Here is a 27,511-nt window from a genome sequence, read left to right as displayed (position 1 = left end):
ATCCTGTCACCATTTAAAATGTGAATTTTCATATTTTCAGAAGCAATTATTAAAACATTTTAGTCTTCTATAGAAGAAATACTTCTGGTTATTGTTAATAATAATAGCTACTACTTAACTGAATGAAGTAATAGTTTCTTTATGTACTTTATGTGGTGTATAACACATGACCACACTGGGAGGTATGGGACTATCTAATTTTACAGAGTAAGAAGCTGAGCGAGAAGAGGAAGCATCGATTTGAATCAAGGAACATGACACCACAAAGTCTTATTCTTCTTTATCACCAACAGTTACTCAGTTTTTCTCATAAGTCTTGATTTTTACCAGTTTGACTATCTCCTCTCCAGATATTTTCATATATCCAGTAAAGATATGGTCAAATGCTTTTTATTTGTATAATTCAAAAAGAGATATAGAAGATGAAAAGTAATGCCATATATCCTGCTGGATCCTTTCAGATACATTATGATTGTCTTTTCTAAATAACTGTATGTAGCAAATATTATTGTTAAATAGATAAGGAAATAAATTATAAATTGCAAATTATATGAAATATCAAGACACTGGAACCAGGACAAATTTTTAGAAAAGATTGTCAGCTTTCCCAGATTAACAGCAGCCTGTTGATAAGTATATTCACCAGATATGCTACTCTAGGTAGATCATCACTGATCTGTTATTTTATTTGTATGCTTTATGGATTAGGAAGATTTTAGTAAATTTGACTCTAAGAAAAGTTTTTGAAGAATCAGATCCTTTTTTTCACTGTCTTTATTGAAAAGAACAAAAAATCAACAGCATAAACTGCCAACTTGTAACATATACACACGAAAAGGAGGAGGCCCTGCAAGTTTATTTTCTTTTGCATGGCTCAAAGGAAACGTGCATTTACCCAGTCTCTGTGACCAGCTTCTTCAGTGGACAGGAGGAATTTCTCTCATGCTTGAGGACTCCTGGCTTAGTAGTCACAGTTCTCAGGTGTTTGTTTTCCTCCTTAAGCTTTTGTCTGTGTATCAACAATGCCTCGTAGAACCAGATTTTATTTATCTACTCTGCCAGTAGATGCTAGGTTTTACTGAATCTATCCCAACCTAAACATTTCTTAACTCTCAATTCTCAAGTATCACAAAATGATTTACTGCCCTTCTTCAAAAGTACAATTTTGTGTGTTGAAGTCACTTAGCAAAAAGGAACAACCTAGTACTTTTTTGATTCTTACAGATTCTCAGTATTGGCTTATAAACCCCTTAACCTTCATTCCATGTCTTGGAATGCAGGTCATCAAAACCCAGAGGTGAATATGTTAAAGCCATATAAATGATCTTTTGTAAGGTCTTTGCCAGGTAAATTACCTTTCCTCCCTTCCCATTTTCTCCTTCTTTTCTTTTCTTTTTTTCCCGGACACCTCACAGGCTCCCAAGAGGTGCCTGGTGCCAGGGATATAGATAGGGTTCAGTAGCTCTCAGTGTTTATTCTTACTTATTGATCAATAGGATACAGCCCCAGTATACTTCGTGCCATTGTAGTTAGTTTGAAGTTATAAAACCTAGATAGTACACAATATTTAGATAGCTACCTTTTCTGTAACATCTCTTGTGTACTTTTCATGCCTATCTTATCGAGAGACAGTATTTTTTTTATCTTCTCTTCTCCCTTATTACAAAACTAAAATGAGCGCAGCAAGAAATTGCAATAATATAGAATAAGATAAAATGGAAAGCCAGTGTTTCCAGAACTTCCTGCTACTACTCCCAGAAAATTTTATGTACATGCAAATGTTTTTTCTCCCCAAATAGCTTTATACTATGTCTTGCTTTTTTTTAAAAAAAGTGTAATTACTATACTTTGGAACTCTTTCAGTATCAACACACAGAGATCCACATATCTGTACTGCATTTCTTTGTATAAATATAAAAGAATTTTGTTTAGCTGTTTATAACATTTTGTTTAACCTGTGGATAATTAAGGTTTATAAAGAGATATAGGTTTTTTCCTCTTCAAACAATGCTGTGATGTACATTTTTTACTTGTATATATTTTTGTATATTGGTTAGAATACATCTGTAGAATGAGTTCTTAGCAGTGGACTTAATCAAAGCACACATACTTTCAGTTCAGTTCAGTTCAGTCGCTCAGTCGTGTCCGACTCTTTGCGACCCCATGAATCACAGCACGCCAGGCCTCCCTGTCCATCGCCAACTCCCGGAGTTCACTCAAACTCATGTCCATCGAGTCAGTGATGCCATCCTGCCATCTCATTCTCTGTCGTCCCCTTCTCCTCCCGCCCCCAATCCTTCCCAGCATCAGAGTCTTTTCCAGTGAGTCAACTCGTCGCATGAGGTGGCCAAAGTAAAAGAACACATAAATTAATATTTTTATAACTGCTACCAAATTGTCTCATAAATAAATTGTAACAGCTTACATTTCTATGAACAACTTGAAAATTATATTTTCCTCATTATCTTAGCTAATACTGTGTTTTATTAGAGATTTTTATTTTTTACCAGTGTCATGGTTGAAAAGTATATCTTTTTGTTTTAATTTACATTTAATTATGAATTTGGACAGTTATGTTTATCAAGATTTATCAGTTTTTTTCTATAAATTGCCTATTCCTACCCTTTATTCATCTTTTGTTGTGCTGTGTTTTTCCATATTCATTTATGACAGCTATTTGAATATTAGGAAGACAGTTAGCCTGGTGTCTACAATGTATACTACAAATATTTTCCCAGGTTATTCACCTTTTGAATTTACTAATGATTTTTTATTAGATTAGAAATTTTACATTTTTATGCAGTCAGACTTACATAAATTTTTCATTTACAACTCCTAGTCCTCATTTTTCCTGATACTTAAAACTTTCTCCCTTTCTTTACATTTTAGAATTTCGCTTTAATTTGTTAGATTTAATTTAGAAATTTTTCATTCACTTGTTTACAGTGTTTTATGTTTTGGTTGCTTTGTTGTTGTTGTTTTATAAATTGACAATACACCTAGTATTGTACAGAATATTCCCTTCTGAAAGCAAAGCCCCTTAGCCCCAAAATACTTAAAATCCAATTGTGGAAAATAAGAGCAGTTCAAAGCTGTCTGAGTACTGTAAGAATTCAGAATAAAGTTCAGTTCAGTTTGGCCTTCGAGGTGGCTTAGAAGCATCTTAAAAGAGGTAGAATGTTACGTCATAAACTCATTTGGTAATCTTTCTTAACTTCACATTTTCTTGTTAATCTAAACTCATAGTTTGTTCCATGTTCAGACTTTTGGTTAGCCAGGTTGATGCTTCTACCTGTGATACCTTATTTGGGAATCAAAAGACAAATATGTCTATATTCTATGAATGTAGAAATAGAATCTACTTAACCAAGGCTTCCTGCAGCTAGTTTGGACTGCTGTTAAATTCTGGATTTAGGGGTGCAAGGGGAATTAAGGAGGGAAGTGGGTGTTGGAAGAAGGTGGAATGGAGCAGTTTCTTCTCTGAGCCTTGATACAGCTAAGTGGTTTGGAGAAAGTTTCAGCCTCCTTATTATTCCTTGCTCTTAAGTCCCCAGGTCTATGGAACTTTTCCATTATTCTCTTCCTCATGTTCCTCCTGCTGTTGTTGGACAATACAAATGGAAATTCTTTCTTTTCAGGCGAACCCAGTGGGTACGAAAGTGATGCCGAGTATCTACCAAAGAGTGAGTGAGTCAGTGGGGCTGCTCCCTTTCGTGATGATCCTGGTTATAGGTGGAGTGGCACCTACCTTTGTGATGAAGCATATGTTTTCTACACCAAGTTTCACTTTGTCGGTGATTTCTTCATTATAAGATCCTGTTGAGATTTAGGGAACTAAACAATACACTGTCAGATGTTGTGACAGCATTAAAAATCTCCCATAGTTGAGAATGGATACATGTATATATGTTTGGCTGAGTCCCTTCGCTGTTAACTATCATAACATTGTTAATCAGCTATCCCCCAATACAAAATAAAAAGTTTAAAAAATCTCCCACAGTGGTGTGAGGCAAACCTATATAGTTCTTAAGATGGAATGTTCTGAGGGGAGCGGCAGAACTGCGTGTTCAGACACATATGCAGCCATTTCCCAGCAACCAAAACAGAGCATGTGAGTCATCCTCTGAGACAAAAATATCTGATTTTTTCATAGTCACTCAAGTGTAATTCTTTAAGTGTCTTAGCTACCTCTCACATTGACATAGGCAACACTGATCTGTATTTGTAGGCATTTGTATTCTAAATTACTGTGCCATTGACTTTCTGTTAGAGTATAAACTATGCCATGCATTTTTGGTTGTACTTGTTCAAGTACTCAAAGGCTCTGTATCCTGCATCTAATGGATTTTCACAGCAAATTATTTTGTTTCTGTTTAACTGAGGCATGAAAAAAGTAGGAGACATGAATTATCAAAGCCAAGCACAGGGCAGTTCCAAGTCTGATATTCTGACTTTATGATTAATAATCATGTGCTCCTACCAGTAGCCTCAGTTGCTTCAGGTGTTTGATTCAGTAGCCTGATTTAAGGTGAAACTTAAGTCATCATCAAGTTCAACTTGGATGTGTAAAGATGACTGACTTAGTGCTGTTGCTACTGAGAATCCGGCCCTAAAATTTTCTTGATCTGAGCTAAGCCCTTTGGAGTAAGAAGGCTTGCCTAGAGCAGTTTTTAAAGTGTTCTTAATATTTTGATCCACATCATAACTTCTTTGGGGCAGAATGCATCACATCTCAAAAGAAAAGCAAAACAATTAGAGGGTGAGTCTTTCAGTCATTGGCTTAGAATGACACATAAGCAAATCTCTGGGCTGCTTAGATTATTTCTTCTGCAAGTACTGCATCCCCCCTAATGGAAACTATCCCAAATTATCCAGAATTTAGAGCGGTGAGAATAAAGGATAAATGTTATCCACTTTTGAGTGGGATTGCTCACACTGTTTAAATAGTATGCTTCTATAAATTCTTTCTTTTGAGAAATAATCTGCTAGTGGATATCTTCTTCTTTTTTTCCTCTTGTGTTTAGCACCATTTATTGATATAAGTATATGTCCATCATTCATAATACATGCCAGAGAGAGAAGGGAAAACAACAGTTTGTTTAATGTGAGGATAGTTTTGTTTTAATTTCATAAAAATTGTCTCTTTATGTACTTACCTTCTATAGGACTCAATTATTTTATCAGATCTTTTCCCCTACCTATGATTTCATGGTCTCAGCAGTGGCGTCTGTGGTCTGGCCAGTGCTTTTACCTGACATTGGCCACGTGTGCTGGTGTCATGCCGTGAAAGATGGGATAACGCAGAGTATGTGTTGGGACATGCCTAGGTATCAGTTGGGACACAGAACATCAGTCCCACTGCAGAGCCCCCAGGTGCCTGTGAGAATCTGCACTTGTCCTCCACGTGTGTCATAGCCCTAACAAGCACGTCTGGGTGGCAGACGTTCGTTAGTCAACATTCATTAACAACGACTGAAGGAAGGTTAGCCTTGCATGGGTCATGACCTCGGGTGCTAGAGGGAAGATAGGGCTACAAAGGAAGACAATGCTCCATGATCTCATCGCAGGTCGTCACAAGCGCATAGCACAACTGCAGCAGTCTTCCAAGAGGAATCCGCACTACCAGACTTTAGAGCGGGATCTGATTGAATTACAGGAACAGCAGCTCTTTGAACTTTTTGTGGTGGTGTCTCTACAGAAGAAGCCGTCAGAAGTAAGCTACGTTCCCCAGGTCATACAGCAATTCCCTAGCAAGGTAGGTGCCCAGAGACCATGAGGCATCCAGGAATGGATGGCATTCCTGCGTCTCTGTGTTCACCCCTCTCCTCTTGTTTACTGTTGTCTCCATCAGCTTTTACTAACTCTACACTTCTTGTAGGACATGGATCTGATGATATCTTGTGTCAGGCATGAGCTGCAGCCAAGGGGGAATAAAACTCATTATTCAAGTTGGGTTTTTATTTTTTGCTCTACTGCTTACTAAGTGACCTTTAGCAAGTTACAAAGCCTCAATTTTCTCCTTAATGAGAGCGAGTGCGTGAGTGAAAGTTGCTCAGTCGTGTGTGACTCTGACCCCACAGATTGTAGCCCGCCAGGCTCCTTTGTCCATGGAATTGTCCAGGTAAGAATACTGAAGTGGGTTGTCATGCCCTCCTCCAGGGGACCTTCCCGACTCTGGGATTGAACTCAGGTCTCCTGCATTGCAGGCAGATTCTTTACCCTCTAAGCTACCAGGGAAGCCCCATTTTTAATGAGGAGAATGATAAACATAGCAGAGTAAGGTAGCAGTTCAGAGCATGGACTGTGAGCAAGCTGTCTGCAGTTGCCACTTATTAACTCTGTGACAGAGCAGTTAAACTGGTCTGCGTCTTGTTTTCTTTATTGGTGAAGGAGGGGTAATCGTAACAGTGTCTACCCCATGTGGTAAGGATTAAATGAGCTCATTATATAATAATATAAGTCACTTAGAACAGTGTCTAGCATATAGTAGCACAATATAATGTTATCCTGTATTAGTGAGGATTTAATGAGATAATGTGTGTAACGTGCTTAATGCAGTTTCTGGCACATAGTAAGCATACTATTATTAACAGTATTATTTCCTTTACTCTGCCTTTTCCACAAAGTCAATCATTCATTTATTTCATCAGTATTTCATAAATGCCTACTATTTGCCAAGATTACATGCTGAGAACACAACTAAAATAGATCTTCTTGGTCCCTGCCCTCATAGAGCTTACAAAATAGACCCTAAATGTGGCTCTGAGCTTTGTGACTATAAAAATAAAGAACATGGTCATTACATCAAGGCTTATAAACTGATGGCCTCTGAGCTTATTGAGCCCACAGACATATTTTTGGGGGGTTGCCATAATATAGTAATAAAATAATAGTAAAGTTTTTCTTGTCAGTTTTTTGTTTAAAAGTCAAATTTCACATAGAAATCTGTATTTCGGCTTTTTCCTGAGAAACTAAAAAGACTGCCGGCACTCAGCCCACATTCCTAAGTGGCGTGAATTGGCTGAAGCTGAGTAAGGAGCAGGGCTGACCTCATGGGTATGTGACCAGTGCAGCCACAAAAGGCCTGTCTCCCCTAGAAGGGCCCTCTTCACAGGAAACTCCCAATTTATATTTGAATTTGTGTTTTGTAAGCGAGGAGTGAGGTCTGATGAGACAGTGGGGTGTGTGCCAAGGTCTTCAAGCCTGGCTTCATGCATGGTCTCACCTGCTTCCTCCCCAGAATGGGTTCTCTGCTGCTGCTGCTGCTAAGTCACTTCAGTCGTGTCTGACTCTGTGTGACCCCATAGACGGAAGCCCACCAGGCTCCCCCTTCCCTGGGATTCTCCAGGCAAGAACACTGGAGTGGGTTGCCATTTCCTCCTCCAATGTGTGAAAGTGAAAAGTGAAAGTGAAGTCGCTCAGTCATGTCCGACTCTCAGCGACCCCATGGACTGTAGCCCACCAGGCTCCTCCGTCCATGGGATTTCCCAGGCAAGAGTACTGGAGTGGGGTGCCAGTGCCTTCTCCAGTGGGTTCTCTAGTTGTCCTCATTCCTACTTCTTGGTTCCCCAGGTCCTGTCAGGCTTCCCCCTTTCCAGCCTCACTCATTGACTGCTGCCACCCTCTGCGGCATGCATGGGGAGGGTCAGGATCAGGCAAGCATGAACCCTGCAGTGTCTTAAGCAATGCATGGTCTTGCTTAATGCCTTAATGCAGTGTCTTAATGCCCTGCCCTGGGCATTGCTACTCCTCTTCAGTGGGTGGTCTAGAGGTGCAAGCCTTTTCATCACCCCCAATCCAAGTACTGAGCATGTGCCTGTGTGGAGGCTACAGCCCCTTGAGGGTTGCCCAGCTGCTGTGGGTTGGAGTGGTGGGCTCATGGTAAGGGAGTTACCCCAGCTCAACTTCCCTACCCCTAGTCAGGACACAGGGTTTGAATCCTGTGTCTGGTCCGAGGGGAAACCCCACAGCTGGTGGGTCAGTTATGCACCAGATTGTGAGCCAGTGTCCCTGAGCACCTGTGAATGTCCACACTTATCCCCAAGAGCCTCATGCCTGAGGGAGCATGCCTTTTGACTACAAAATCAAAAACCCTGTTTTGTTTTAGAAATTAAAAGATAGATCATTGATATTAGTTACTGAAGGCAATATGGTAATTAGACTTGTCTCCTTATTTTTGTACTAATTTTTAAATGTCTTTTGACTTAACTAAATTTAGACTATTCTTTAAAGTACAATACCAAACTTGCACAAAAGGGTCTTCCATGCTAGAATTTTATAGGAAGTCACAAACCCATAATTAGGTAGCAAAGATTACATGCTAAGGGAAATGATTTTATGTGGGGTGGATTCTAAAAATACTATTTTTTCTGAGTAACAGTCATCTGACTTCAAAACATCTTGGATTGTTGATCAGAGAGTATCTTGAGCTGACTAGGTTTTTGCTATCAATATATTATAAAATAGATTTTCATTTATTTTATAGTCCATGATTCATAAAAAATATTCTGACTAGTATGTGAATACTTGAATTAAGATTGTTTCTTTAGATAAGAAACTGTTTTCAATAATTTCTCTCACATCAGGTTATAGGATCTCCTCAAGTACCCTCTCTATATAAAAACAGAATTCTTTTTACTTAGAAACTGTTGCTTAGAAATTTTCAGTGATTAACAGTCTTGGCCCTCCTGTTTTATTAAACTGCACAAAACCACTCTGAGATAACTGCTGTTGCTGCTGCTGCTGCTGCTAAGTCGCTTCAGTCATGTCCGATTCTAGCAACCCCATAGACAGCAGCCCGCCAGGCTCCACTGTCCCTGGGATTCTCCAGGCAAGAACACCGGAGTGGGTTGCCATTTCCTTCTTCAATGCATGAAAGTGAAAAGTGAAAGTGAAGTCACTCAGTAAGTGTCTGACTCTTAGCGACCCCATGGACTTCAGCCTACCAGGCTCCTCTGTCCATGGGATTTTCCATGGGTTGCTACCTCGACTTATTGGATACCTCTTTTTCTGAGAACAGGCTGAGTTTTTTATTTCTACACTCCACTTACATAGAATATTAGTCACTTCCAGTGTTATTTTTTTCAGGGTGATCATGGCTTTAAGCAATCCAAAGACACTGAAGAGAGGCTCAAAGTTATCCCCAAATTTTGTTTTCCTGATTCAAAGGACTGGGTGCCAACCTCAGAACTCAAGAGGTAAATAGACTACTTTATCTGATTTCTTTTTGTTGAAACTGCAAAAGCAGAATCAGAATGTTCGAGAAACAGATAGAACCAGTAGTGACGCTATGTGTACTCTGTGGCAGGGAAGGAAGAAACAGAATTAGGACATTTTCTATGTGGAGCTCCCAAAAGAAAAGCACAGTGTTAACAGGAAAACAAGTTTGAGAGTCTCTTCAATTTGCCAATTCTGCAGGGAAAAAAGTTCCACTTTACATACAATCAGAAATGCCACTGAGTGGACATAAAAGGAAAAAAATACTGAACTTAGGAACTCAGAAACCAAAATAAAACATGGCAGTGTCTGCATCTTGTATCTCCCTCAAATTGTTAGAAAAAGCTATAGCCGGATTGTACGTTCCCCTGTCAAACTTGAGGCTGGAGTCTGGAAGGTGTAAGTATATTGGAAAGGAATTATAAGAAATTTCTTCCCAGTATCTAATGGAAATTACTATTTTCAATTAATAACACATCATCTTCTCATATCCTGCTTGTAAATAGATGACTGCTTCTTTCAAAACTGGAATTACTGGTCGTGTATTTAGGCTGAAAAGCATGATTATGTGAACCATATCACATTCTGATGACCTGCTGGAAGACAGCCTCAGCTGTTGCCTAAGTGGCTGTGCCCTTCCACGCCGCGTTGCCTCCAGACTAAGCTGCTGCCTCTCACAACCAGTTTAGCCTGATCACCACTCTCTTCTCTGAGCCATCAATCCTGATGCTTTTGTGCTGTCAGTTGCACTGCCTCCCACATAGGCAGCTTCTTTCATATTGACCTGGCTGCTCCATGGTTGGCTTTTCCCTCTCCCCAAGAGTTATGTGTGTTCATTCTAAAATATATGGAAAATACAGAGGAGTAAATAAAAACCAAAAATTAGAAATCACTGGCATTCTGGTTTACCCAGAGATAATCACTGTGTTTTGAGATGTTCCCTTCCAATCTTTATTCTTGGCCATATATAGACATATGTATATAATGTTGTTCAGATTTGAATTCCTTTTGATTGTTAATGAATTTATTTCTTGGGCCTCCCTAGGTCTTTATTTTGTAAGTTACCTATGCATTTTATCTTTGTCTATGTTTCTAATGAGATGTCGATTTTCTTATTAATTTTTATATATTAAGGATATAATCTTTTGCCTATCATTGTTCCATATGACCTGTCAAAACTAAGTAGAAGAATTTGGAAGGGTAGAATAGCTTATTAAAATCCTTTTTAGCTTACCTAAGTGTTTGGCTAAACTGAGCATTCAACAAAAGGAAAATAGACTTGATTAATAGCTGACCAGATAAATAAGAAAGTGAAAGGAGGTGGTGGCTTCAACAGCTCATCCCATACCTGTTCTCTCACTCCAGTACAAAGCAAGATATTCTCAAGGGCTGGACCTTTGAGAATTTTCCCTCAGGAAGAACATGACTTGCAATAAATATAATATCGATGCTTCCTCTTACATCACAAAATTGCTGCTGTTAGACACTAATTTTTAATTGCTTGTTCCAAGGAATGTCATAAGTAGTTGTTTGAATCTCAAACTATTGACTATTTTTTTTCAGTGAAACCTTCTCCTTTGTCTTAACTGGTGAAGATGGGAGCCGGTGGTTTGGTTACTGTAAGAAGCTCTTGGTAAGTCCCAGACCTGTGCTCCAGGCAGCTTTGGTCAAGAAACAATAGAGTCAGACTAGGAACTTCAGAAACATAATCTCTAGATGAGTCTGGGGGCTACTCAATGATCTGTGTATTACAAAGAAGCTATGTTAGCTTTAAACAGTAAGAACAGAGTGTTTCAGAATAGAAAGGGTATGGATTTATTTTGTTTGTCTGTAATAGATAATGAAAGCACTGACATTGTTGCTGAAGTCAGTCTGCTTATGTTTGAGGAATGGAGTACAGTGAGCTAGTCAAGGGAGCTCTGAGTTACTTTCTTCTTGCTTAGATGCCTTCATTAAGCTGGAATAAATCATACCATCTTTCTTTTTTTTTTTTTTAGCATTTTTCCATCTTTCAGTGTTCATTGAGAATGAGACCTTTGGTTCCTACTCTATACTAAGGAGTATTAAGAGGTATTAATAGTCCTTAGTAAAGACTTGTGCTACTTAATTTTTGCTTTGTTGTTATTGTTGTTGTTTAGCCAGAAGGCAAAGGAAAGCGACTCCCTGAGGTATACTGCATGGTCAGTCGCCTAGGCTGCTTCAACCTTTTTTCAAAGGTGAGTGGAGAATGGGTGCTGTGAAAGCTTTCTGAGCTCTGAGTCCGTCTTTGTTTCTGATGACTTCACTAGGCAGTGTTAAGTGGCATAGACTTTTAACATTCTACTTTAGAAAGGGTTTTCAATTAGTAGGTTTGAACTACAGGTTTGGAGGCTTAAACTTAGATCTCTAAACCACATAATGTTGCCCTATAATCCTCATTTCGGTTTGCTAAACCTTGCTGCTTAAAGCGGAACTTTGCCTGAAGTGTATCTTGTCTCATGTCTTTCCCAGGCACCAAACTGCAGGATATTATTGTGTTACCTTCTTTGCCCCTTCCTTGGTGATATAAAAAGGGGCTCCTTTCTAAAATTAAATTGATTTATTTTAGTAACTTTTCTTAGAGATTTAAAGATACCTCCAAAAGAAAGGAGGCCTTTAATGAACTTTTATTAAAGGTGGCAGAAGCTTATCTGTCTTAAAATCTGGTGATCATATTATTTTCAAGTTTGTGCACCCAGTTTTTCAGTTCCTTTAATAGGATTATGTTTTTGAACCGAGTCCTTAATTAAAAAAAAATAAAGATATGTTTTTTGTGTATGTAGATTCTGGATGAAGTAGAGAAAAGAAGAGAAATGTCTCCAGCTTTGGTTTACCCCTTCATGCGAAGTGTCATGGAATCTCCTTTCCCAGCTCCTGGACGCACCATCACAGTGAAGAGCTACCTCCCTGGGGCTGGAGATGGGGTAAGCTAGTTAATTTTGAGGAGACTCGCTAGCTGCTGAAAGGCAGTCCTTATGCCAGTAGACCTTACGTGATAGAAACCTTTCTCCTTTTCATAAATTGCAGAGTGTGTTTCAGTCGCAGAAGCACTAGAGAAACATCCAGTTCATCTGTGAGATTGTTGATCCTAGACCCCAAGAACCAGAGGTTTCTCTGCCGTTCATAGATTGAACCACTCATAAGTTGACCTGCATGAGGTCAATTTCAATATGATAAATGTTGTCTGGTGGGATGAAAGATTTCACCAGAAATCTATGGCATGAAACTAAAGTATTAAGTCTTAAGATCAGTGTAGGTTGCCTCACAAACTCGGCAGCAGCCCCTCTCTCTTGAATTTAATCTGTAAAAGAGTGACAGGGTTCATTAGTATTGTCATTAGGGATCTTTTCCCACCTCAGCTCCCCTGTTTGCATTTCAGTCCATTGAACTGTGCCGACCACTGGACTCACGACTGGAACATGTTGATTTTGAGTGTCTCTTTAAGTGCCTGAGCGTGTGCCATCTCATTCGAGTCTGTGCTTCTCTCCTTTTGGAGCGGAGGGTAATCTTTGTCGCCAACAGCCTAAGGTGAGAAATAAGTAAAATATGTCACATCAGACTGGGATTTTACCTGTTCTTAGTATTTTAGAATTTGGCCATATTAAAAAAAAACACATTTAGGTAGGATCTCAATTACTTAATGTTGTAGCGACATGGATAATCCAAAAGCTATTTGCGTTCAGCTATACCAGTTTCTTTTGAGGGTTGCAAATAATTTACCTTCAAAATGTGTTTTGTTGAAACTTGTTAAAAATTCATATTGCTTCTCTGAGTATACACTTGTTTTTAGCAGTATAAATTGTGGGAAACAACTGGATTGAGATTAAAGATTTTCAGAAAATTAAGTTAAAAATTTAATTAGAATGTTAATGAATAATCACGGAATTGTTAATCTGCGATCACTGGCATCGGTTTGTGATCCTGTAATGTCATGTCTGACATGCCCACTATATGTTGCTGTTTATGTGACATCAGTTTGCTTTCTCCTCTGGCTAGCACCCTGTCAAAATGTGGTCATGCAGTGGTTGCCACACTGTATCCATTCACCTGGCAGCATACCTACATCCCAGTCCTGCCAGCATCTATGATTGACATTGTGTGCTCACCTACTCCATTCCTTATTGGAATCCTGTCTTGCTCCTTACCACAGCTCCAGGACCTACCCATTGAAGAGGTAATATGGGAGAATTAGTACCTGTGAAAAAGATTGGAGCACTGGCAAATGAAAACAAGTGATTTTTAACAGTGATGGATATGCCATTAATTTTTTTTCTGTGTGTGTGTGTAATAAAGTTTTATTAAAGTATAAAGGAGATAGAGAAAGCTACTGACAGACATCAGAAGGGGGCAGAAAGGGTACCCCGCTGCTAGTCTTCAGCTGGATGTTATATAGTCACTGCTGCTGCTGCTGCTAAGTCACTTCAGTCATGTCCGACTCTTTGTGACCCCATAGACGAAAGCCCACCAGGCTCCCCCGTCCCTGGGATTCTCCAGGCAAGAACACTGGAGTGGGTTGCCATTTCCTTCTCCAATGTGTGAAAGTGAAAAGTGAAAGTGAAGTTGCTCAGTCGTGTCCGACTCACCGACCCCACGGACTGCAACCTACCAGGCTCCTCCATCCATGGGATTGTCTAGGCAAGAGTACTGGAGTGGCTTGCCATTGCCTTCTCCAGATATGTCATTAATTAATAATAATATGTACTTATTATTGTTATGCCACCATATTTTTGTATCTGCTTATTAAAATGAGAAAAATACTATAGTACACGTGAATCTGAAGTTATATCTTATTTACAGCATTGAACCATGGGCTAATTCTTATTTTATTCTGAAGAATAGGTCTTTAAAAAAAAAAATCACGCACAAAAACTACTCTGGGTTAATTTTTAAATTCTTTCAAATATAACACACATATAGATAAGTGCCCAAAACAAAATGTACAGCTCAGTTATTTATCACAAAGTGAATGCTAATGGTAACCAACATTGGAATAGAATAGAGACAATACAGCCATGGAAGCAAAGTCCTCATCATGCCTTCTTTTTCTTGTTTCAAAATTTTTAAAAAGTTATTTATTGTTTGGCCACACTGTGTGACATGTGGGATCTTAGTTCCCTGACCAGGGAACAAACCTCTGCCCCTGCATTGGGAGCTCGGCATCTTAACCACTGGACTGCCAGGGAAGTCCCCCTCATGCTTTCCTCTAATCACTGTTCTCTTCCCCACTTCTTGCAAAAGGTAACTATTATCTTGACTTTTTTGATGCTCATTTTCTTGTTTTTCTTTATAACTTAACATCCTGGGCATGTATCCCTAGACAATATAGTTCAGTTTTGCCTGGTTTTAAGCTTGATATAAATGGACTCATACAGCAATATTTTTCTTTTCTCTTTTTTCTTAGTCTGGCTTCTTTTAAGCAACATTATATCTTTAAGATTCACCCACGTTGATGAGTTTAACAGTAGTTTGATCATTCTGATTGTGTATAGTAATCCATTGTGTAAATGTACTGCAGTTTTCTCATCCATTCTACAGTTGATGGACATTTAAATTGTTTCCAGTTTGGAGTTATTATTAATAATGCTGCTATAAATATTCTTGTTCATGACCCTTGGTACATATGTGCATGCAATTTTATGGGCAAATATTTGGAAATGGAATTGCTGGGTCATAGAGCAAACATATCTTCAACTTAGTGAGTAAAGTCAAGCTTTCCAAAGTAGTTGTGCCAAGTTAAACTTCCTCCAGCAGTGTATGAGAGTTCCTGTTGCTCCATATCCTTGTCAGCCCTTTTTGTGATCAGTTCATATAATTTAGCTTATCAGATGGTTGTATTTTATTTTGGTTTTATTGGTATTCCTTGATTATGGTTGAATGTGAGCATCTTTCTATATGTTTATTAGCCATTTGAATGTCATCTTTTGTAAAATCCATAGGATATCCTTTTACTGAATTGTTTACTTTCATTGATTTGTAAGAGGCCTTTTCATACTCTGAATATGAACTCCTTTGTGGTTTGCCTTTTCATTCTCCAAAAAGATTTTTTTTTAAATATGGAAATGTTCTTAATTTTAATGTGGCCAGAACTGTCAATCCTTCTTTTTTTTTTCAATGGTTAGTGTTTTTTTTGTGTGTGTGAATAGCTTAAGTTTTTCTTAATATTAGCTTCATGGAAATAGCCTCCTCTGTTAGCTCCTGAAAGCTTTATTATCATGCCTTTAATTTTTGACTCTTAAGCCTGGGGATTGATTTTTTATTTTATTTTTTTGTATATAATAGGAGGTAGGGGGAATTCCCTGGCAGTCCAGTGATTAGGACTCAGCACTTTCACTGCTGAGGATGTTGGTTCAGTCCCTGGTTGGGGAACTAAGATCTCATAAGCTGTGCGATATGACCAAAAAAAAAAAGAAAGGAGGTAGGGATCGTTTCATTTTTTTTAATATGGATAGCCTACTATCGCAGTACCACTTACTGAAAAACTCTTATTCTCTAATACACTGATGGGTTAACCTCCCCCCTCCAATTTTATTGAGAAATGATTTACATATAACACCGTGTTAGTTTAAATATACAGCATAATGATATGATATGATATATGCATATATTTGAGGGCTTCCTTGGTGACACTAGTGGTAAAGAACCCACCTACCAACGCAGTAGGCATAAGAGACGTGGGTTTGATCCCTGGGTCGGGATGATGCCTTAGAGGAGGAAATGGCAACCTGCACCAGTATTCTTGCCTGGAGAATCCCATGGACAGAGGAGCCTGACAGGCTACAGTCCATAGGGTCACAAATAGTCAGACATGACTGAAAGGACTTTGTACACACACACGCATGCATATATTTCAAAATGATTACCACAGTAAGTTTAGTTAATATCCATCACCTAACATAGTTAGAAAAAATTTTTTCTTGTGATGACAACTTTTAAGATGGACTCTTAGCAAGTTTCAAATATACAATATAGTATTGTTAACTGTAGTCACCATGCTGTACATTACATATCCAGCACTTACTTACCTTATAACTGGAAATTCGTGCCTTTTGATTCCCTACACCCATTTTATCTATCTCCCAACCCATCTCTGGCAACCACCAATCTGTTCTCTGTATCTATGAATTTGGTTGTTTTAGATTCCACATGTAAGTGAGATCATATGGTATTTGTCTTTCTCTGCTTGATTTATTTCACTTCGCATCCACATTGTTACCACTGGCCGGATTTCCTTCTTTTTATAGCTGAATAATATTCCATTGTATATATGTACCACATCTTTATCTAGTCATCTGTTATGGATAGTTGGGTTGTTTCATTGTTATGGCTGTTGTAAATAATGCTGCAGTGAACATGGGGGTGCAGCTATTCTTCAAAATAGTGATTTTGTTTCCTTTGGATACATGCCCAGAAGTGGCACTGCTAAATTATGTGCTGGTTCTATTTTTAATTTTTTGAGGAACCTCCTTACTGTTTCCAGAGTGGCAGAACCCAATTTCAGTTCAGTTCAGTTCAGTTCAGTTGCTCAGTCATGTCTGACTCTCCGCAACCCCATGAACCACAGCACGCCAGGCCTCCCTGTCCATCACCAACTCCCGGAGTTCACTCAAACTCATGTCCACAGAGTCGGTGATGCCATCCAGCCATCTCATTCTCTGTCGTCCCATTCTCTTCCCGCCCCCAACCTTTCCCAGCATCAGAGTCTTTTCCAGTGAGTCAACTCGTCGCATGAGGTGGCCAAAGTATTGCAGTTTCAGCTTTAGCATCAGTCCTTCCAATGAACACCCAGGATTGATCCCCTTTAGAATGGACTGGTTGGATCTCCTTGCAGTCCAAGGGACTCTCAAGAGTCTTCTCCAACACCACAGTTCAAAAGCATCAGTTCTTCGGCGATCAGCTTTCTTCACAGTCCAACTCTCACATCCATACATGACCACGGGAAAAACCATAGCCTTGACTAGACGGACCTTTGTTGGCAAAGTAATGTCTCTGCTTTTTAATATACTGTCAAGGTTGGTCATAACTTTCCTTCCAAGGAGTAAGCGTCTTTTAATTTCATGGCTGAAGTCAGCATCTGCAGTGATTTTGGAGCCCAGAAAAATAAAGTCTGACACTGTTTCCACTGTTTCTCCATCTATTTCCCATGAAATGATGGGACCAGATGCCATGATCTTTGTTTTCTGAATGTTGAGCTTCAAGCCAACCTTTTCACTCTCCTCTTTCACTTTCATCAAGAGGCTTTATAGTTCCTCTTCACTTTCTGCCATAAGGCAATTACATTTCCATAAAGAGTACACAATAGTTTCCTTTTCTCTACATTCTTGCCAATGTCTGTTATCTCTTGTCTTTTGTTAATAATCATTCTAACAGGTGATAATATCACATTGTGGTTTTTTGGTCTGTATTTCTTTGATGTAGAATCCTTTTCATATGTTTATTAGTCATCTACATGCCTTCTTTGGAATAATGTCTATTCAATTCCTCTACCTGTTTTTTGGTTTTTTTCCTCTGCCTGTTTTTAAATTGGATTCTTTGGGGTTTCTTTTTTAGCTGTTGAGTTATATGAGTTCTTTATGTTTTGGATATTAACCCCTTATCCAGTATATGAATTTCAGGTATTTTCTCCCATTCTGTAAGTTTTCTTTTTATTTTACTGATGGTTTCCTTTGCTGTGCAGAAGCTTTTTAGTTTGATGTAGTCCCACCTGCTTAGTTTTGCTTTTGTTACCTTTGCTTTTGGTGTCAAATCCAAAAAATCATTGCTAAGACCAATGTAAAGGTGCTACCCCGCTATGTTTTCTAGGAGTTTCATGATTTCAGGTCTTATGTTTAAGTCATTATTCATTTTGAGTTGATTTTGTGTATGGTATAAGATAAGGATCCAATTTTATTTTTTGGCATGCAGCTAATTTTCCTATAACCGTTTATTGAAGAGATTGTCCTTTCCCTGTTGTATATTCTTGGCTCCATTGTCATAAGCTAATGGGCTATTTGTGAGGTTTATTTTTGAACCCTGTATTCTGTTCCATTAAGCTATGTGTCTGTATTATACTAGTACTACACTGTTTTGATTACTATAGCTTTGTAATATAGTTTGAAATGAGAACATATGATGGCCTCTACCTTTATTCTTCTTTTGTAAGATTGCTTTGGCTATTTGGAGTCTTTTGTGGTTCCACAGAAATTTTAGAATTGTTCTATTTCTGTGAAAATTGCCATTAGAATTTTAATAGGGATTGCATTGACTCTGTAGCTTGCTTTGGGTAGCACAAACTTTTTAACAATATTGATTCTTCCACTCCATGAGCACAGAATATCTTTCCATTTATTTGTGTGTTGTTCAGTTCCTCTTACCAGTATCTTATAGTTTTCAGCATAGATATCTTTTACCTCCTTGTTTAAATTTATTCCTAGGTATTTTATTCTTTTTGATGTAGTTGAAGATGAAGTTGTTTTCTTAATTTATTTTTCAGATACTTTATTGTTAGTGTATAGAAACGTTTCTAATTTTGGTATAAACCTATTTTTTAACTTGTTACTATGGAAATTTTAAACATATGTAAAAATGAAAAAAGAGTAAAATTAATTACCCTCCTTAAATACTTATAAAGCTTAGGCTAATTGTACTACCTCTCTCCCATAATATTTTGAAGCATATCCTGATTATTTCATAATTCTAAATATTACCGTATGAATCTCTAAGCCTAAGATCATTTTAACATAATCACAATACCATTATCACACCTAAAAAATTTAATAACAGTTTTTTAATATCAGAAAAATTAAATATTCAGATCTCTAATTGTTTCATAAATTTTTAATAGCTTGAATTAGGTCCCAAATAAAGTCTATGCACTGTATTTGGTTGGTGTGGTTTTTTTAGTCTCTTTTAATCTCTAGGTGTGCCACCATAATTTTTTTTAACTTGAAATATTTTTTACTAGTGTTGATGAGTTAGCTTTTAAATGGGCTAAAACTTTTAAGTTAATGTATAACAATATTCAATCACTTTATATATGGGAAACTATTATAGTATTTAAGTCAGTCATATTTCAATTAAAAACAAAACCAAAAAACCCTTTAAGTTTATTTTAAACTATTCCCATCGCATGAAAGAATCAAAGCATTCTTCCTGATCTAACAATGCGTAATGTATTTCTCTCTGAATGTCTCTAGTTTAACTTGTCTGGCTCCTTTATTCCATAGGTGCTGATAGTTGATCTCTGTGCAGACAAGTTTTTACAGGAGGTGAGTGACAAAGGAGATGATTACCTAATGTTTGGGGATAATTGGCCAGAAAATATGTGAAAGTACTTAGAGAAGGTGACTCAGGCAAGACCTATAGTTCCTACACATACACTTGACTTGACGCTGTGGCCAATCATACAAGATTGACCTGAAAAATTTGTCTTGTGTTCATAGCTGTCTGTCTCAATTTAAGGAAGGAGGAAACAGATTAAATGTCATTCTCAAAAGAGGTAACCCTCCCTTCAAGTCTTATGGGTTGATGTATAGGCCTCTAATTTAATAAAATTTAACAAGCATTCAACACCAATTATTTCTAGATGTTCTGCTAGTCAGTCAGAAACTTAAGATGAGTAAGACACTCAGCTTGATCTCTCAGGCCTTACAGTTTAAACGGGGAGGGGGAGCAGATATAGCCATAAAGTTTTAGAAATGATATATATTTGAAATTTGCACAAGATACAGTAGGGGCAAAAAAGAAATGATCACTTATTCTGGATAGTGAAAGGGAGAATTAGAAAAGCCTTAGAGCAACCCTCTGTATGTAACCTGTATATAGGTTTGTGAGCACTGAACACAGGGTGAAAAGAATGTTTCCCAAGACTTTTCTTTTTTTGTAATCAATAAGCTTGTCACATTTGGGAATGATCTTTAAAATATATCATAAGACTTGGAGATGAGAACTATTTGGTTTGGAAACTTCCAAAGAGTCTTATAAGACATATTATTTATTTTTCTTAAATTTAATTAAGTTGTTCCCTGGTGGCTCAGATGATAAAGAATCTGCCTGCAGTGCAGGAGACCAGGGTTCAATCCCTGTGTCGGAAAGATCCCCTGGAGAAAGGAATAGCTACCTACTGCAGAGGAGCCTAGCAGGCTACAGCCCACAGGGTCATAAAGAGTCGGACACAACTGAGCTACTAACACTTCCACACCATAAACATCATGGATTCTGTTCAATGTAGGGAAGGAAGCTTCAGACAGACTCCTTTTAGCCGAAATACGTACAAAGCCACCTGTGGAACCTGGGGGACTTTAATAGGGCCCTAAATTTGAGACTTTCTCTCTCAAAGCTCATGAAAATCTCAATTTTCTTCTCTTAAGGTATCTGATGAGGATGAAATTCTACCACCTAAACTACAAGCTGCCCTGATACAGATTTTGGAAGAACGAAATGAAATATTGGCTCAGGAGCAGAATTTTTCACAAGGTATGAGACAAGTGGCTGAGGATTTTAGGTCAAGACAGTAAAAACCAAATGCCCAGCATCCTGCCAAAGCATATACAAAAATAGTATGAGATTGTCTGTGCCTTCATAAGCTGATAACTTCCTTGCTCACCCTCGATGTGCCAAGTCCCCTTCTTTTTCAGGACTTCGGCATTTGCTCAGTTCCATGTATGGAATGCTGTTCTCCTAGGCACATGGCGCCTGCTCCTTGTTCTTGTAGGCCCATGCTCAAATGTCACTTTCTTAGTGAGACTTTTCCTGACTGTCCTGTTTAAAATTGTTCCCATTTCCTTAGTACTTCCTGTCCTCCTTCCTGACCTAATTTTCTCCATGGCCTTCATCACCATCTGATGTGCTAGAATGTAAATTCTATGAGAACAGTGACTGTCCATTTGTTTTCTATTTCCAGTACTTTGAACAGCATTCACTAAATAGGTACTCAGTAAGTATTTGTTGAATGAAAAGATGAATAATATTTATTGGGTGGCTTACTGTATGCCAAGCATTGTTTTAAGCACTTAGCATACATCTTATTTGATCCTTGTAATGTCTGTATGAAGCAGGTATTATTATTTAATCCCCATTTTACAGATGAGAACTCAAAGGCTGTTTACTGATGGGGATCATTAGAGAAGGAACAAGTTTAGAGGAGTAACTAAAAGTTCAATTTTTAATATTAAGTTTGAGATACCTGAAAGTGAAAGTCGCTCAGTTGTGTCCAACTATTTGCGACCCCATGGACTATGCCATCCATGGAATTTCCCAGGCCAGAATACTGGAGTGGGTAGCCTTTACCTTCTCCAGGGGATCTTCCCAACTCAGGGATCGAACCCACGTCTCCCGTGTTTCAGGTGGATTCTTTACCAGCTGAGCCACAAGGGAAGCCCAAGAATACTGGAGTGGATGGCCTATCTATTCTTCAGCAGATCATCCTGACCCAGGAATTGAACAAAGTGAACCTGGATCTCCTGCATTGCAGGTGGATTCTTTACCAACTGAGCCACAAGGGAAGCCTATAATTTCAGAGAGATTTATATCATTCTCTTAACAGTTTCATCTTCCCAACTCAGGGGTCAAACCCAGGTCTCCCGCATTGTAGGCAGATTCTTTACTAGCACAAGGGAATTCTCCAGTGGATCTTCCCAACTCAGGAATCAAACTGGGGTCTCCTGCATTGCAGGTGGATTCTTTACCAACTAAGTTATCAGGGAAGCCCCTTGAGCTACCTATTGGATACCTATCTAATATCTGGCAGACATTCAGCTGGAGATATCAAGTAGGCATTTATATACAAGAATTTGAGATTCAGAGGAAAGATTTAGGCTAGAGACATACATTACTATTTTAAAGCTGAGGAACCAGATGAGATAACCCAATAGAGTGAGTATAAGTAGAAAATTTAAACGATTTAAGGATTGAGCCCTGGTTGGGAATGATGTGCTTGAATTTACAACTTTTGACAGTTGGGAAGAGAAGAATCCAGCAAAGGAGACTAAAAGGAGCAGCTAGTGAAGTAGTTGGAAAACACAGGAGTATGGATTGCAGAAGCTGAGTGAAGAAAGTATTCTATGAAGGAAAGAGTAAACAGTTATATTTAATGCTGCAAAGAGGCCAATAATATGAAAACTAAGAATTGACCAGTGGATTTGACAATGGGAAAGGCTCTGGAGACCTTGGTAACAACAGATACAATGAAATGGTGGGAAGAAAGTGAGACGGGTGAAAGTTCAAGAGAAAACTAGAATGACCTTCATCTTTCTGTAAAATTTTAGTGGAAGTGCAAAAGGCCAAGAATAGCTAAGACACTCCTGAAAAAAAACAAGATTGACGAGCTTGCCCTACAGAACATCAAGATTAACTATAAGGTCATAGTAATTGAGATTATTTGGTTTGGGTTCAGAAAGAAGCAAATAGAGCAATAAAAATGGGAAGAATAGAGAATGCACATGCATAAGGAAACTTGATTTGTGTCAGTCAGCGCCAGCACTGAATAGCAGTGGGAGAAGAATGAACCATTCAATAAACAATTCTAGGGCAACTGGTTTTCCACATGAAAAGAAACAGAGGTGGATCTGTACTCCACATTATACACAGAATTAATTCGGATAAATTAAAGACTTAAATGTTACAAGTAAAACATTAAAAATGTTTAGAAAATGATAGAAAATATTTTATGTTTAGGGACAGTCATGGATTTCTGAAATGTGGCACAAAGAACACAGACTATAAAGGATAAGATTGATTAATTTGACTATGCTAATTAAAAAAAAATTTACTATTTATTTATTTGGCTGCGTTGGGTCTTTAGTTGCAGCATGTGGGATTTTTTTTCTTTTTAGTTGTAGCACGTGGAATCTTTTTGTGCCATATGAAATCGTTTTTAGTTGCAGCCTGTTGGGTTCCAGTTACTGGACCTGGGATCAAACTCAGGCCCCTCCATTGAGAGCATGGAGTCTTAGCCACTGGACCACCCAAGAGAGTCCCTATGTTAAATTTTAAAATCTTCTGTTCATCAAGGGACACCATGGAAAAGGAATAAAAAACAAGATACAAACTAAATGAAGACATTTTCAATAAATATAACTAACAAAGGAATAGTATCTGAATTTAGTTTTAAAAATTCCCTCCAATTTAAAAGTAAAAAGATGGTCAACCCAAGAGAAAAATGGGGGGGAAGATATGAACAATCATTTCATAGAAGAGGAAACAGGAAAGGCCAACAAATATATGAAAAGATACATAACCTCATCAAAATCAGGAAAATGTAAATTAAAACCATGCTGAGATACCATTTTATATCTACCATATTGGTAAAAATTTTAAAAGTCTGACAATATCAAGTATTGATGAGAGTGTTTAAATTAGTTCAATACCTTTGGAAAAACAATTTGGCATCATCTAGTAACATTAAAGGTGTATATATACTGCTGCCGCTAAGTCACTTCAGTCGTGTCCGACTCTGTGTGACTCCATAGACGGAAGCCCACCAGGCTCCCCCTTCCCTGGGATTCTCCAGGCAAGAACACTGGAGTGGGTTGCCATTTCCTTCTCCAATGTGTGAAAGTGAAAAGTGAAAGTGAAGTCGCTCAGTCGTGTCCGACCCTTAGCGACCCCACGGACTGCAGCCCACCAGGCTCCTCCATCCATGGGATTTTCTAGGTAAGAGTACTGGAGTGGCTTGCCATTGCCTTCGCGGGTATATATCCTACAACCCAACAATTCCATTTTAAATATATACACAAGAGAGCTCTAGGAAACAAGTACAGTAATTTTTGTAGTGGTATTGTATGTGATAGTAAAAACTAAAAACAAGTGAAATGTCCACTGACAAGAGAATATAGCATTAAAAAAGAATCTTGAAAACACACTCTGAGGACTTCCCAGTAGTTAAGAGTCTGCCTGCCGATGCAGGGACACCGGTTCGATCCTTGGTCCCAAAAGATTCCACAAGCTGTGGAGCAACTAAACCTATGTGCCCCAACTACTGAAGACTGCACACCCTAGAGCCTGTGCTCTGCAATAAGAGAAGCCATTGCAGTGAGAAGCCCACACGCCACAACTGGAGAATAGCCCCCACTCATCGAGACCAGAGAACGCCTCTGCACAGAAACGAAAACCCAACGCAGCCAAAAAAAAAGATTAGTTTAAACATACACACACGCTGAATAAAATAATAAGTTTCAGTAGCATATAATGTTTTATATAATGTTAAAAGGCATACAGAACCTAACAATATGTTGTTGGGGTTGCATGTGTGTAGTAAGACTATGTAAAGTAAATGAAATGCCAAAATTCCAAATAATGGTCACCCTCCTTTGGACAGTAGGGGAAGAACAGCACTGAGAGGGCATCACGCGAAGACCTTCAGAGATACATGCGATGTTCTGTTCTAAGCTTGACGGTGGGCATTTGTCTGGTCATTTCACTGCTGGGCTTATGAAATATTCATGCATGTAAAAGAATGTATAATGTATATACATTAAAAGAGAAACAAAGAATGTGAGATAAGGTATTGAAAAACATAATTTTTAAAGGGCGTTATTTCTTATAAAACAAGAAAGTGGGTTGTTGTTTAGTCGCTAAGTCATGTCCTACTCTTTGTGACCCTATGGACTGTAGGCCGCCAGGCTTCTCTGTCTGTGGGATTTCCCAGGCAAGAGTACTGAAGTGGGTTGACATTTCCTTCTCCAGGAGATTGTCGCAACCGAGGGACTGAACCCAAGTCTCCTGCACTGGCAGGCGATTCTTTACCACTGAGCCACTAGGGATCCCCTAAGTATAAACAAATCTTCCAAGAAATTTTTTGCTGTAAACTGGAGGAGGGATGGGACAATAACTGGAAGGGATGAGAGAGTGGGGCAAAAGTGCTGACCATAAAAGCAGTGATGGAGTCTCAGTTGCAGAAAAAAACAGATGAGAAGAAAGTCTGTTGAACAAAATATAATGGAAATCTAGATTAGAATAAAAACATAAGGACTTCCCTGGTAGTCCCAAGGCTAAGACTCTGCACTCCCAATGCAGGGGGCTCAGGTTCAGCCACTGGTCAGCAAACTACATCGCACATGCCACAACTAAGATCCAGCACAGCCAAATAAATAAATAACTTTTAAAAAATTTAAAAATGTAATGTCAAGAGTGGGGTTTGGGGGAGAGTGGATACACATATATGTATGGCTGAGTCGCTTTGCTGTGCACCTGAAACTATCACATTGCTAATCGGCTATACTCCAATATAAAATAAGAAACAAAAAAATGCAATGTCAGAAGAGACCTAAGAAATTGCCTCATCAGCCACCTTATTACGCAGATACAGAAAGAGAGGCCCTGAGAGGTAAAACAAGTTGCCCACTATTATACAGCTGTTTCATGGTAGAAATCTGATTAAACCTCAGTCCCAGATTCCCAGTCAGCCCACGGGAAAGAGCAAGAGACACTGTGAGGGGAAAACAATACTATTTTTATATGAGAGGGAAAAGGAGGAGTCTAAGTTGATCCTGGGGTTTGAGCCTGGAACCTGGAAGGCAACACATTGTGCTAGATTACAGTGGTTTAGAATCATCTGACTTGGGGGTCCTGCAACTTCTCTTTGGTACTGGGTGAGGTGACCTGAGAATGTCTTTGATTTGAGCTTGATTTTCCTCAGCTGTAAAAGGGAAATGATACGTCTGCCTCACTGGATTATTACTACATTTGTAAAAGCACTCATTAAATTATTATTTATTATGGAATAATCATGATGCAATATGAAATGAGAAAGTTGAGCGAGAAACTGATTTGGCGGAGAAATGTAATGAATTTGGGTTTGACATGCATTGTTTATTTATGTGATTCATAGTCTACCAATTTCCTAAAAGGACCTGAGATGGTGACTTTTTTTTTGGCCAAGCCCTGCAGCTTGTAGCATCTTAGTTTCCAGACCAGGGATCAAACCCATGCCCTGGGCAATGAGAGCACAGAGTCCTAACCACTAGACTGCCAGGAAATTCCCTAGATGGTGACTTTTTAGACAAAAGGAATGTAGATGCTAATGGGACAGCCCATTGATGATCACCTAAGATGTAGCCTGAAAGTGTGGAAGGTCAATTTTTGTGAAATATCGGGACTGGAGATCTGAGGTTGAGAATTATTGACAAAGAAGGTCAGTTCTCTCTCCATGCCAGTTCGCTCTTTAAGGAAAGGAATGTTGAAGAGAAGGGGTCCAAAGAGCACTCCCAGGAAGAGGAAGAAGAGTCAAGAGTAAAACAAATGTTTGGCCATAAAGGCAGGAGAGGAATCAGGAAGAGCATCAAATTGTGGGAGACAAAAGGAATGAGGAGAAGGGCAGCGCAAGTGCAGCACAGAGTTTTAAGGAGGATTAAAAATTGAAGAGTAGATTCAACTCAGCTGGTTCTCACTGGGGGTCTTTGAAAGAGCAGTTCCAGGGAAATTACAGATGTGCAGACCACAGTATGTGTGGGATGACAGTGAAGGTAAGGATATAAGTCATTTGCTATTTTTCTGGTCATGAACAGAGCAAGAAAGCAGAGAATGAGGATTCCTCTATTTATTCTCTGACTAATCTATGATTCCCAAGGTGCCACTTTTATAACCAGAGCCAGTGTCTCTATAAACACAAAACTTAGGGGATTCTTTTTTCCCTTTCTATTTTCTTTCATTTTGCAGAAGATGTGACACTCAACTCTCTGGTGTCCGAAGCATTTGTCAGGTTTTTTGTGGAGCTGGTGGGACATTATTCTTTGAGCATGTCTGTCACTGAGCGTGGGGAGCGTGTATTCCAAAGGGAGCCATTTCGTAAATCTCACACCTCCCGAAGTGTCCGCCACTTCCTGGATCTCTTCATGGAAACTCAGATGTTTGCAGGATTCATCCAGGACCGAGAGCTTCGGAAAAGTGGGGTGAAAGGTCAGTTTCATCATAAAGGTCTCCCTCTGTATTTAGTGAGCACTTGAAAGATTTGAAAAGAATATAAACAAAATATAACATAAGGCTACAAGGACTCACGATCAGTTGTTTATTATGGGAAAAATTTTATTTTGTGATATTGTTTTAGCTCCGGAAGTACACTGGAAATGAGCACAGAGTTTTATTCAGTTGATTTTCAGTCTTGAGTGTATGACAGTTTGAGCAGCATGAGTTTCTTTGTAGGTTTGTTTGAGGTCCGGGCGCTCCAGTATTTGGAAACAATTCCTGAGTCTGAGCCCAGTGGAGTGAATAGAATTTTGCGAAGTCTTGGTAAGTTGCTGTGTTTTCCTATTATTATTAGATAAATATAGTTTAAAAAAACAAGATAACAAACTTTTGTGTAAGC

The 27,511-nt window shown here is 38.7% G+C and overlaps 1 protein-coding gene across 3 annotated transcripts in view; it reads left to right on the top strand.

Moving 5' to 3' along the window:
• The window catches only part of DENND2C (DENN domain containing 2C), a 103,978-nt gene that overhangs the window by 72,740 nt on the left and 3,727 nt on the right, over window positions 1-27,511 (top strand). Inside the window, exons 7-18 of one of the 3 annotated variants that reach the window (XM_088835607.1) lie at window positions 3,639-3,683; window positions 5,568-5,755; window positions 9,088-9,197; window positions 10,780-10,849; window positions 11,355-11,432; window positions 12,018-12,158; window positions 12,614-12,762; window positions 13,231-13,408; window positions 19,437-19,478; window positions 20,580-20,685; window positions 26,869-27,105; window positions 27,349-27,435. In XM_088835607.1, coding sequence (XP_088691733.1) covers window positions 3,639-3,683; window positions 5,568-5,755; window positions 9,088-9,197; window positions 10,780-10,849; window positions 11,355-11,432; window positions 12,018-12,158; window positions 12,614-12,762; window positions 13,231-13,408; window positions 19,437-19,478; window positions 20,580-20,685; window positions 26,869-27,105; window positions 27,349-27,435 — 1,431 coding nt within the window. Of the gene's footprint in view, window positions 1-3,638; window positions 3,684-5,567; window positions 5,756-9,087; window positions 9,198-10,779; window positions 10,850-11,354; window positions 11,433-12,017; window positions 12,159-12,613; window positions 12,763-13,230; window positions 13,409-13,687; window positions 17,521-19,436; window positions 19,479-20,579; window positions 20,686-26,865; window positions 27,106-27,348; window positions 27,436-27,511 lie in introns of those variants that run through there. The other 2 variants (XM_055401339.2, XM_088835608.1) reach the window with 2 other exon arrangements.

This window comes from Moschus berezovskii, chromosome 4 (genome assembly GCF_049115385.1).
Source record: "Moschus berezovskii isolate FMDL1 chromosome 4, NW_MosBer_1.0, whole genome shotgun sequence".
In the NCBI taxonomy this organism is placed as follows: Eukaryota; Metazoa; Chordata; class Mammalia; order Artiodactyla; family Moschidae; genus Moschus; species Moschus berezovskii.
The sequence above is the reverse complement of the archived record's forward strand: the minus strand, read 5'-3'. Positions and strand labels throughout refer to the sequence as shown.